The 13,157-nt window shown below is 33.2% G+C and overlaps 1 protein-coding gene across 2 annotated transcripts in view; it reads right to left on the reverse strand.

The window, feature by feature from the left end:
* Positions 1-13,157, reverse strand: part of Atad2 (ATPase family AAA domain containing 2) — a 58,931-nt gene that overhangs the window by 15,558 nt on the left and 30,216 nt on the right. The window contains exons 11-19 of one of the 2 annotated variants that reach the window (XM_076835607.2): positions 12,653-12,768; positions 11,618-11,792; positions 10,678-10,766; positions 5,003-5,162; positions 4,102-4,192; positions 3,058-3,372; positions 2,636-2,765; positions 2,149-2,335; positions 628-813 (exon numbers count right to left, since the gene is read on the reverse strand). In XM_076835607.2, coding sequence (XP_076691722.2) covers positions 628-813; positions 2,149-2,335; positions 2,636-2,765; positions 3,058-3,372; positions 4,102-4,192; positions 5,003-5,162; positions 10,678-10,766; positions 11,618-11,792; positions 12,653-12,768 — 1,449 coding nt within the window. The remainder of the gene's footprint in view (positions 1-627; positions 814-2,148; positions 2,336-2,635; positions 2,766-3,057; positions 3,373-4,101; positions 4,193-5,002; positions 5,163-10,677; positions 10,767-11,617; positions 11,793-12,652; positions 12,769-13,157) is intronic. The other variant, XM_076835608.2, reaches the window with a different exon arrangement.

The following is a 13,157-nucleotide window of genomic DNA, read 5'->3' on the forward strand; positions in this document are numbered from 1 at the left end:
CTCAGCAGCTGAGTGTTTGGCATGTGTGAGGCTCTGGGTATGATTTCTACCACCACCACCAAACAAACAAACAAACCCACCCTAAAAGCGGGTAAGAAAAAAAAAGGAGGCTGGGGCTGTAGCTCAGTGGCAGAGCGCTTCTCTAGCATGGGTGAGGCACTGGGTTCAATCCTTAGCAACACATAAAAATAAGTAAAATAAAGTCATTCTGTCTACAACTACAAAAAAAAAAAAAAAAAAAAAAAAAGTAAAAATAAAAATAAAAAATGACTGGGAGTGTAGCTCAGTGATAGAACACTTGTCTAGCTTAGTATGCACATGGCCCTGGGTTCAATCCAGTTATGGGGTGGGAGGTACAGTAAGAGAAAGGCTTAAGTATTAAATATAGAAACTATACTGATAGATGAATAAAGCAGAATATTATGATCATGTAACATCATTTTTGTAAGAGAACAAATTTATAATGTTTCCTTATTACACACATATACCATTCCATTCTATTAGCACAGAGGCCAAACAGAAAATTTTTTCTTATCATTTATTTCTATAGCACTTGGAATTTTACAATAAATTGTTATTTGGTACTAACAACTCTCTTTTAAAGGATAATTCTTTCCCCCAAATTACCTCTTCTGGTAGAGCAGAATGGGACTTGTCAGAAGTTGCAAGCAGTAAAACTGGAGCAAATGAAGGAATATTCTGTAATAATGTGGTAAATGTGGCTTTAAGTGTTGGTCCAACTATTTCCCACCACAGGTGAATATGTGGTACATATATTATACTTGGTGCTGTTCTCTTAGCTTCACGAATCAACTAATAGGAGAAAAATTATATTCAGTATGAGAGTTGGCACATTAGCAATGCTAGCTCCATTAGCCTGAAATAATGTTAAACTTCCCAGAATCAGCATATAAAAACTCAAAGTTTTTAAAATGCTTCATCTCCTAAATCCTACAATCTTGTTTCTAAGTATTTTACAAAAAAAGTCTCATATTTTGGAAACAATTGCTTCAAGCAACTAGAAAACAGCAAGATATCTTTTAAGTCTTTTCTCTTACGGTAATGAAGGTTAAACAAAGAATATAAAATACCACCCCCCCATTAGGGATTCAGCACAGGGGTTGAGTACAGGATATACTGAGGTATACCCCCAGATTCCACCCTTTTTTTCTCATCCACATGCATATTTCCTATATTTTATTTGTTTTTTTTAATTGATTCTTTTTAGGTATACATGAAGCAGAATTAATTTTGACTTAATTACAAAAGCATGGAATATAATTTGTTATAATTCAGTCCCTAGAACTCTCCCTGCTTCCTCTCATCCCTTTTCCTTTCCTTGCCCTTTTTAGTTTTTGAGACAGGGTCTCCTTAAGTTGTCAAGTCAGGTCTGGAAGTTGCAATCCTTCTGCCTCAGCCGTCAGAGTGTGAGTACCACTGTGCCCCACAACATAAAATACTTTTATATTAAAAAGTTAAATATAGGGGCTGAGGCTATAGCTCAGTGGCAGAGCACTTGCCTAGCAGGTGTGAGGCCCTGGGTTCAATCCTCAGCACCACATAAAAATAAAGATTATGTCCATCTACAACTAAAAAAATATTTAAACAATGAATAAAAATAGCAAAAACTTCAGAATAGAAGTACTAAGAAATAGTCGTTTTTAATATTTTGTAATTATTTTATTTTCACAATATTAATTGAAGTTTCATAATTCTCCAAATGGGGAAAACAAGGCAAAAAGAGCTAATTACTTTTCTAAAATCACAAAGATAATAAATGGTAAAACTGATATTTAAACCTATATTCTTTAATAACTGAGCAACAGGCACAATTTTATTTCATAAACATGAAGATAGAAATCAGAGAGATGAAAAAGAAAAAAGAAACCCGGGCTGGGGATGTGGCTCAAGCGGTGGCACGCTCACATGGCATGCGTGCGGCCCGGGTTCGATCCTCAGCACCACATACAAACAAAGATGTTGTGTCCGCCGAGACTTAAAAAAAATATTTAAAAAATCTCTCTCTTTAAAAAAAAAAAAAAGAAAAAAGAAACCCCACAAAGCAAAAAGAATGAGGTGATTCTAAATTTTGTTTCTAGAAGACTGCTTTATCTTTATAGCTTATTTGCTTGGGCAACAACAAATTACCTGTGCACATGTTTCTTCAGGGGATGTAGCACTGACTCCAAAAAGAACAGGAATGTCTAATGTATATACAGTAAATTTTTCCAAAGCATGGATGACAGCTGGTGCTAAGTGAGAACCCTGCCCAAATCCTGGTTCTCCTACTATCAGTATTCTTGGTCGAAAAGACATAGGTTGGTAACAAGCATTTCTGAAAGAATGATTAATAAGCTGTGTTTCAGAAAAAAACAATAGTTTAAATATTTCCCCCAATATACTAATTATAAACTTTCACAAGTGTTGCCTATATGTCCAATCTCAGGTACATGCTTCACACAGTTTCTGATAACAACCAAATCATAGATTTTTAGGAATATAGTGACAGAGGTAGCAATACAAAAACTTCTGATATTTTAAATAAAATAAAAAACAGACTAGTTAGTATCTTTTGTCAACCAAATCTATTTTTAGAGAATTCATATAAAAATATTGACTTGAAAGGAAAATATACCTATTCAAATGAAGAAAATTAAAATTTTCTTTTGCCTTATTAGATTTTTGAGAAAGTCCATTTTCATATACTGATGGAATGTCATCATCACTGTATGCCAAGTCACTTTCTAGCAGAGGATAAGAAATATCTATAAAACAAAAAACCTGGATGTTAGTAAATTTTCACTACATAATGCTACAGTTAGTAAATCAGCATAACTTCAAGGAAATCTTTTAGTTGTGTAGTTATGAACACAAAGTAAATAAAAATGCACTATAAACTTAAAATAGGTTAATCTGTGAAGTAAATTTTCTTCAAATAGGTAAAGTTCAACCAAATTTTTTTCAAGACTCTTACAAAGAGACATTTATGGATGTACGAAATACATTAGTTTTACTAATTATGAAAACTAACTTTTAATGGTCCACCAAGTTTTATACCTGAATCTAATGCTTTACTTGTTCTCATATCCACATGTGGAAATACTCTCTGTAGGGCTTCTAAGATCTTTTGAACAGTACTTTGAAGGAGTGGTTTCACAATGGCAGACAGTGCCTGTCCAGGTGATGTCACAGCTCTCTGGGAGGCTGGTATCATCTTTTGCATAGCTACCTCAAAATCCTTAGCTGAGATATTAATGGAAGAGAGATCCAACTGCAACTTCTCACTAGTGGTATAAATCTGTGGGTAACGTCGTCTTAGAGCACATAAAGCAGCTTCAGCACATACTGACTTAATATCTGCACCACAGTATCCTATTCAAAACAATCAGGAAAAAATAGACAAACAAGAAAGAAAGCAAACAAACTCAAAACTCTATTAGCACGGTCATGGTTAAAAGAAAATTAAAAATCAGGCTAGGCATATACCAGCAAACTATTTAAGAATAATAAAACTAAAATTGCTCATTCATGCAGTGACCTTATATGGCGGTAATAACCATCAACGAATCAATCAACTTCTGAGTGAAATATACATGCACTAAGTAAAGCTAAGAGTTAAGAGAAAGAATCTTAAAATCAGACTAGGTTCAAATTCTACTTTTATTATTTACTAGCTGTGTGATCTTTGAAGAATCATGCTCTGCAAATACTTTTCTTCTGTAAAATGAAGACAATACTTCTTTATTCACAGGACTAATGTGGAAATTACATAAAATTTCATATATATATGAAAATATACAATGTGTGTGGAGATGAGAGAAAGAGAGAGAGCACGCGCGAGTACGCGCTTAACAGGATGACTAGAAAATGTAAATGGTCAGTAAAGTACAGCTATTATTATTGTCAACTACACTCTCAAACTTCCCCAAGGTCCATTTGTGAAGTATCATTCAGGACCTTAGAGATGAAAACATGCCACAAATGAGAGATGAGGAACAAACAAAATTTTGTTTTTTAAAAATATAACTTTGCAAGACCACAACTTGTTCCATCCTTTTAATGAAAGTAACATTTCTTGTAATAGCTAAAAACAATGTTTACCAACACAGTTTTCTGCTAATTCTTCTAGAAATACGTCCAGTGGTTTGGGATTCCAATCCCTTGTGTGAATCTTTAGAATCTCTTTTCGAGCCTATGAATAAGAATAGTTTAATTATCTACAAATATAATAATGAATTGCTATTCAGGTTAAAATAATTTCAATCTAAATCCCCTTTTATTTATCAAAAACTTTAAAGCAATCACTACTTGGTATAAACAGATATATGAAACAGTGAAAGTGAGAAAAAAGATGCATTTGTAAGAGCTTAGGAAATCAGTTTCTTTGTTAAACAGATAGGCATACATAGTGCCCAAATTATAGTCATCACAAATGTAAATGAGAGAAATTAAATAAGTACCAGTATTGTTCACCTTAGTACACATTAAGAACTGTCTTTGAGAGCACTGAGAGCTCTACCCATATTTTCTTATGTGGTCTTAAAAGCTTTCAGTGGCTTTCAAATAACTGGTTAGGATTCCAATTATATGATAGTGTTCCAGAAAAAGCCAAGGTTAATGAATTAAGTAAAGACAACAGCTCATTAAGCCAATAAAACAAAACCACACCCAAAGGTGATGCTAAAATAAAAATTATTTATTTGTTTGTTTGCTTATTTATTTATTGGTGCTGAGGACTGAACCCAGGGCCTTGTGAATGCAAAGCAAGCACTCTACCAACTGAGCTACATTCCCAGCCCTAAATTTAAAAAATTTTAATAAGAATTTTAGAGGGTCCACGTTATACTTAAACGAATACAAAATTATCCCCACTTGAGTTCTTTTAAAATATCATTTGATAATATCATGATATGCAACTCAGGAACCTTCAGATTTTTACTGTATCAGAAAACAGTTAAGAAGCAACATATTTTGTCAAAATCTGAGTGACTTAAACTCTTACATCTTTATCAGGTAGGCTAAAAAGAAATTCTCTGTCAAAGCGACCAGGTCTTCGTAAAGCTGGGTCTATGGAATCTAGTCTGTTGGTAGCACCAATGACTACAATTTCTCCTCTGCTGTCCAAACCATCCATAAGAGCTAGCAGGGTGGAAACAATTGAACTAAATTTAAAAATAAGAGAGAAGGTATCAATACTATGAACACAGAATATATATCGTTCAATAATATTTCTTCTTTTGATAAGACTTAATGCATTAAACAGTAACAAATTTTCTCAGGGCACCTAGTTACTTTTTTCTTTTCTTTCTTTTTTTGGGGGGGGTGCTGGGGATTGAACCCAGGGCCTTATACATGCAAGGCAAGCACTATACCAACTGAGCTATACCTGTAAAATAACATAATAAATGGCACAAAGGAACTGAAATTAATAGATGGTCTTTAGAGCACTACAAATGAATCCTAGAAGTCATTTCATGAAGCCTAATTTCACCAAAGAACTTGAGAGTACTAGTTATTCCATGCAGAACAAATATTATCTAAAAACATACCCTTTTACACACACACACACGTGATCAAAAGACACCAAAATAAAGGAGAATATAGAAAAAAAGCATAAAAAAAATAAGACGTTAACACAATAATCTCCATGTCTTCATCTTCTAGCATGAACAATAACCACCAGTATTCCTTATCTCCACCTAAGAGTTTTTAAAAAAGAAAAAAATATCTGTTGGCTGCATGCCTATAATTTCAATAACTCAGGAGGCTGAGGTAGGAGGATCCCAAGTTCGAGGCCAGTCTGGATATGTCTCAAAGTGAAATATAAAAAGGGAATGTAGCTTTTTATATTTCACTTTGAGACATATCCAGACTCAGCTCGTAGTAGAGCTCACTGAGTTTGATCCCCAGTGTTGCAAACAAAACAAAAACAAAAAAACCCACCAAGAGATAAAAACTTAAAACATCCCACAATATCATTACCCTAAAATGACAATAATTCTTTAATATCATCTAATATTCAATTTTCTCGAATTATCTCAGTTAAGTATCTCTTTTTTTGTGGTGCTGGGGAAATCCAAGGCCAGGTGAATGTTAGGAAAGTACCACTGATCTACCTCAGTCCCTCCTAAGTATCTTCTTCTTTTTGATTTATTTAACACAGGATCTACAAACATTCCATTATTAAACCCTCAAATCCTTAATAGTTTCCATTATACCCCTCACCTTTTTTCCCCTCTAAGACATTTAGTTGCTGAAGACACCAGGTCATGTGTCTTGCAGAATTTCCTTCCCAAATTCTAGATTGGGCTAATTGCTTCCTGAAGGGGTCCATTTAACTTGTCTTTTTGATTTTCATATTTTTTGTAAACTGTATAGTTGTATTTGGAAGATTAATACACTGAGGTTAAACTATAAGTGAGAACATATTTCATAGGAAGATTCCATGTGATTTCTATCAAATCATTGTGGGAGGCACATGATACCAGCTTCCCACCTATGATCAACCAGTGAATTTGATATTAGATGAGTTGTTACTAGCTTCCTCTATCCAACATAATTTTTCCTAGCAACTTTTTTTTTTTCCTTAGACATTTACAACCATGTATTTTTCTTAGAAGACCAAGAGAACTGGTGTAGAATGAGACAAAAAGAAAATACATTAAATTTTTGAATAGAGACTAAAGAAATTGGCCAATATTAAAAAGTAAACTCCCTTCCTCATACTCATTATAAAACAGAATCAGGCAACATAAGTATAGGAAGGTACACAATTACAAAAACTCATTTGGAAAATACAACTTTTTAATGGAATTATTTAGGGCTTACTCTAGAAGAATTTAACATAGGAATAGTAGCTGACATAGCTATTTTACAAGTTCATGTAAATGTAATGATAATTGTCAAGCTTTCAAAATAGAGAAAAAATATCTCCACTTTTTTTATTAATTATTATCCTTCTAGCTGTTAATAATTATTGTGTAGATCAAGATTTCTCAACCTTAGTACTACTGATGTTTTCAGCCACAAAATTATTAGCTATGGAGAGCTGTCCTGTAAACTGCAGAATTTTTTAAAAATTTTTTTTTTAGTTGTAGCTGGACACAATACTTTTATTTCATTTATTTATTTTTATGTGGTGCTGAGGCTCAAACCCAGGGTCTCGCATGTGTGAGGCAAGCGCTCTACCACTGAGTCACAACTCCAGCCCCAAACTGTAGAATTTTTAACAGCATCTTTGGTCTTCAGCTACTAGATGCTAATAATCAATCCCAACCAACTATGACAATAAAAAAAAAATGTCTCCAGACATTTGTTCTCTAGAAAGGGAAGAAAAAAAAACTCCCCCTAGTTAAAAATCAGAGGTCTGAATGCACTATTTTATAATAAGCAGCAAAATGATTTTCTAATTTAATTATTCCTTTCCCATTTATTAGCTGTGACTTTCCTATTAAAAAAACCTGTTACTTTGCTAACTGTTAAATTATCTTGAATTATGATCTACATAGGACAGGAAAAAGAAATGTTTACTTTTATCAATTTTCAGAGGAAAATTGATCATTAAAAATTAATGATTTTCTGTAATTGATGTGTTTCAATCTGTTATAATTATTTTTAAAATATTTTTTTAAGTGTTGATGGACCTTTATTTATATTTATATGTAGTGCTGAGAATCGAACCCAATGCCTCACATGTGGGAGGCAAGCACTCTGCCAATGAGCCACAACCCAGCCCATAGTTACTACTTTTGATACTCAAATTGTCCCATGTTTGGCAAATTAGAGATCCTACAAAATTGATTACTATATCATTCTTATATAATCTAAATATTCTTCAATTGTTTTCTTGCTTTTAGGGATTACAAGATGTTCTAGGTTTGTCTTGGTTATTTCCTGGTTCAGTACTGTAATCTGCTATCTCTTCTGAGTCCTAGTATTTAGAGATATTTAATTGATACTGGACTGTGATTGCTTCTAGGGCTCCTTTTTATTAAAAAATGCTTATAGTGGGCTGTGGTTGTAACTCAGTGCTAGACTGCTTACCCAGCTTGTGTGAGGCGCTGGGTTTGATCCTCAGCAACACATAAAAATAAATAAAACTTTGGATTATGCAGAGGGGAATGAGGGAAAGGGAGGGGGTGTGGGGGGAGAAGGACAGTGGAATGAGATAGATATCATTATCCTATATACATGTATGATTACACTACACCACATTCAGCCAGAGGAAGAAGTTGTGCTCCATTTATGTACAATGCGTAAAAATGCATTCTACACTCATGTACAACTAACTGAAAAGGTAAATAAACAAAGGTATGTGTACACTTACAGATAGAAATATTTTTTTAAAAAGTTCATCTTATGCCTGGCATGGTGTGCATACCCCTAACCAACTACTCAGGAAGCAGAGACAAGAGGACTGCAGCTTAAGACCAGTCTGGGCAACTTAGTAAGACCCTGTCTAAAGTATTCTCTCTGTTAGGCTGATCTTACTTTCTAAAGACATTCACATAATTACTAAGTAGAGTTACTCTACAAAATCATTACTAAGATATAAAATATAATTTAATTATCTTTAATGTGCTAAATTCTAAAAAAAAAAAAAAGCTTAATTTAACAAAACATTTACTCTATATTTTAAATCTTCAGGAAAAAAGTATACTAAATTTCTTTAAAAATTTTTTAATTTATTTGTTCTTTTTAGATATATTTGACAGTATTTTTTTTAATATTTTATTTTTTAGCTGTAGTTGGACACAATTTCTTTCTTTATTTTTTATGTGGTGCTGAAGATCAAATGCAGGATCTCGCATGTGCTAAGCGAGTGCTCTACCGCTGAGCCACAACCCCAGCCAGACAGTATTTTCACATATTATACATACATGGAGTATAACTTATCCTAATTAGGAATCCATTCTTTCATTTTGTACATAATGTGACATTTCTTTAGTCATGTATTCATATATGAACATAGGAAAGTTATATCCAATTCAATCTACTATCTTTCTTATTTTAATCCCCCTTCCTTCCCTTCATTCTCCTTTGTCCAATCCAATGAACTTCTATTCCCTCTCCCTCCACTCCTAATTGTGTGTCAGCATCCACATATCAGAGAGAACATTCAACTTTGGTTTTTTAGGATTGGCTTACTTCATTAGCATGAGAGTCTCTAGTTCCATCAATTTACCGGCAAATGTCAACTAAATTTCTCTTAAAATGAGAAATTTTCCCTTAAAAGCATGTTTTTGGGCAAGGGTTATAGCTCAGTGATAGAATGCTTGCCTAGCACATGTGAGGCACTGGGCTTGATACTCGGCATCATAAATAAATGAAATAAAGGTTCATCGACAACTAAAAAAAGCATGTTTTTGCTTGTTAAAATTCCTTTAGAACTGTCCCAAAATATATCACACAGTCAATCTACTTGATTGTAAAATGATGGTAGCATTTTAAAATGTTTCTCCCTATTAACACAACGAAGATAGTATGGCTGATAATGAAGTGTATCATATATAAAAAGATTTATTGATTACTAAAGGACATGAATAGATAAAACTTTATTCTACTTCCTTCCTCCAGTACTGGGGGGTTTAATCCAGGGGCACTCTGCCACTGAACTACATCCTAGTGCCCTCCCGCCCCCTTTTTAATTTTGAGACAGGGTCTCACTAAACTGCCCAAGCTTTCCTCGAACTTGCAATTCTCCGGCCCTAGCCTCCCAAGTAGCTGGGATTATTGACATGTACAACTGACTGCACTTGGCAGGTAACTATTTTTACCATGCTACTAGACATTTTAATCTACTCAACAATAAATGAAATTGTCTATCATCAAGAAAGTATAAGGTCATCAGATTAGAATACATATTTTTGATGTTAGTAAAGTAAAAAAAGATAAAACCTACCTATCAATCACATTACTATGTCTTGTTCATCTTCTCTATTATGTATGTAAAACACTGGCATATTTGAATATATGCCAATATGTTCTTTAGGAAAACCCAAATTAAGCATGAGATCATTTGAAAAGAAGCTCTGAAAAACTAAAAATAAATTGGGACTAATTTAGATTCAAGGTGGGGCCGTGGCTTTAGAAAAGTGTTCTTTTAGATAAGTACCTAATCATGGGGGAAAAGGTCCAGTTTTCTCATCTTTAAAATGATGTATTAGAATCTTGAACAAGTAATAATGCCCTGAGGCATATTTTGTTTGGCCCAGGCAGTGTCTTAAAAGCAGCTGAATTAATTGGCAACATTTTAAGATGTTTAAAATTTTTAATGTAAAGTTAAATAAAGAAAATCTATTTCTCAAGTCTCAAATACTACAGACCAATTAGGTTGGAGCTAAAAATAAGTGGTTATGCTCTTGTGCTCAACATTCAACCACATTTCCCAACATAGTCAGAATCTTACCTCTAGCCAATCTTGCTTCATGCACCTTATCTTACTGGCCTATATCATGAGTTAAATCTTTTGTAGCTATGACTTACATATTATAATTAGAACACCCTGACACTCAGAACAGGTTTACTTTCTTTGTACTATATATTAGGTTTTATTACCAAAAAGGGAAATTATTGATCTGTAAAGTTCCTTATCATTTAACATTCTCTTTCTCATATCACATCAATACAACTCAGAATATAGTAAGAAAGGTAGAAATGCCATCAAGAAACTTTTACCTGTGAATTTGATCCTGCCTACTTGACCGAACTGGAGCCAGACCATCGATCTCATCAAAGAAAATAATTGATGGACGCATCTGATAGGCCTAAAAGTAGGTCCAGAGGTCACATGTTACCATAAAAAGCCTCAAATACGTAGATTTAATATAAAGCATTTTAATTCATTACATTCAAATGTATTCACCAGAATTTATTTATAATTACTTATAATTTATAAATCTAAATGCAATTTCCAAGGACTATGATTCAAGGACTCAGCCTAAATCATAATAACATTTAAGTTTACTTTTACTAGTGTTTTCAACTGGAAACACTTAAAATACATTCACCACTGGTTATATATCCTAGATTTCAAAAAGCTGTAGTTACTGGAACACACATAAAAATATCTATTAAAGATTAATTGTTGAGGCAGAGTAGAGGACAGTGACATAGTCTTCCTCCATGTCAGGAGGAAAAACAGAATAGAAAAACATTATTTAGTAAGATGTCACCATTTAAAAAATCTACTTCAGTAAAGATAAAGAAAAACAACTTTTTTTCTTTGTAATTATAGGTAGACACAATAGCTTTCTTTCTTTATATTTGTGGTGCTGAGGATTGAACCAGTGCCTCACACATGCCAGGCAGGTGCTCTATCACTGAGCCATACCCTAGTCCCCTCAGAGACTTTTTTTTTTAAAAAAAAAAAACAAGATTTTTAAAAGTTTGTAGTCATGTCTCAGAGCAGAAAATATTATCTCACAATGTGCTTTTGATACATTCTTAAGTATGAAACTGAAAAGTCACTCTAGGGCAGAACTGTCTTCACATCCTGTACTGATACATACCTCAATACTACAGTCTCTAAGTGATTAAACAAAAAGTTTATCTAATCTTTAAACTTATTACATTTGCATAGATTATAGAACTATGTAGGCAAATTTCAATATCATACCTGATCAAATAGCAATCGTAGCTGTCTTTCAGATTCCCCTACCCATTTACTCAGACAATCAGCACCTTTCCTCATGAAAAATGCTACTCTTTTATCCCCTTGACTGCATTCATTGGCAAGTGCTCTAGCAACCAGAGTTTTTCCAGTTCCAGGTGGACCATAAAACAAACAACCTCTGTAAAATAATATGTTAAACATTTAAGTACTACATTAAAAAGTAGACTATTGAAACAAAAATTAGGAACCAAGATCATGAGTCCATAATTAGTGAATAAAACAATACAAGATAAATGTAATATAGTTTCAATCCACAAAGCACAACTTAAAACCTGGGAGTTATTATTGATACTATAAAAATACATATAGACAATAAAAATAAAGCCCTTTATTTTAAATATTTCATTTCATTCATTCATGATTTTCTGTAGTTGGAAGATATTCATCATATTCTCTTACCTTCACATGCAGTCATATAATTTAAATGTATGTTCAAATGTATGTTTTTAAGAAAGGAGAGATATAGAGAAAAGTTGAGTTGTTTGTTGTTTCTTTTTGAATTCACTAAATTACTTAACTAGGCACTTCCAAAATGTCCTGTAAGAAGTCATAAATTTTTTTTTGTAGGAAGTATTGGGGATTGAACTGAGGGATGCACTACCACTGAGCTACATTCCCAACCTTTTTGTTTTTAAGACAGTGTCTCACTAAGTTGCTGAAGCTGGCATTGAAGTAGTAATCCTCCTGCCTCAGCCTCCTGAATCTCTGGAATTAGAGATGCACGTTACTGAGCCCAGCTTTTAATTTCTTAAACTATAAAATTTATTTTAAAATGCACCAATGTTTAACTGATTGATTTATGACACATTACTAGGAAAAAAAAAAAAAAAAAACACAGTTTCTATGCTGGGTTATTCAGGAAGAAACATTACATAAGGAAAAAAAATCAGGAACCAGTATTTAAAATTAAGGTGTAAAAATTAAACAATAATAGTATTTAGCAGATTATGTCTAAAATCAAAAGCATAATTTAATTACCTTGGGGGTTGAATTTTGAATTTTTCAAAGACCTCTGGATAAAGCAATGGAAACACCACCATCTCTTTTAGAGCTGCAATATGTTTGGACAGGCCACCAACACTATCAAATCGTACCTGGCAATGGAAGAGAAAAGTGACAATTTTAGACTTAAGAGTCAAAATTAAAATGTTGCCCCTAATATTCCTCCTACTAAGCTATATTTACCTGCACAGTCAACTCAGTAACAGTATCTTTTTTTTTTTTTTAAAGACAGAGAGAGAGAGAGATTTTTTTTAACATTTATTTTTTAGTTTTCGGCGGACACAACATCTTTGTTTTTGTATGTGGTGCTGAGGATCGAACCCAGGCCTCATGCATGCCAGGTGAGCATGCTACTGCTTGAGCCACATCCCCAGCCCCAGTAACAGTATTTTAATTGTGACTGAAAGATTTTCTTTTTAAATGTATATAAAGATTAAAATTTCTGATAAAAAATTTTTTTTTTTCTTAACTTTAAAACTAA

Source organism: Callospermophilus lateralis, chromosome 16 (genome assembly GCF_048772815.1).
Source record: "Callospermophilus lateralis isolate mCalLat2 chromosome 16, mCalLat2.hap1, whole genome shotgun sequence".
Lineage (NCBI taxonomy): Eukaryota > Metazoa > Chordata > Mammalia > Rodentia > Sciuridae > Callospermophilus > Callospermophilus lateralis.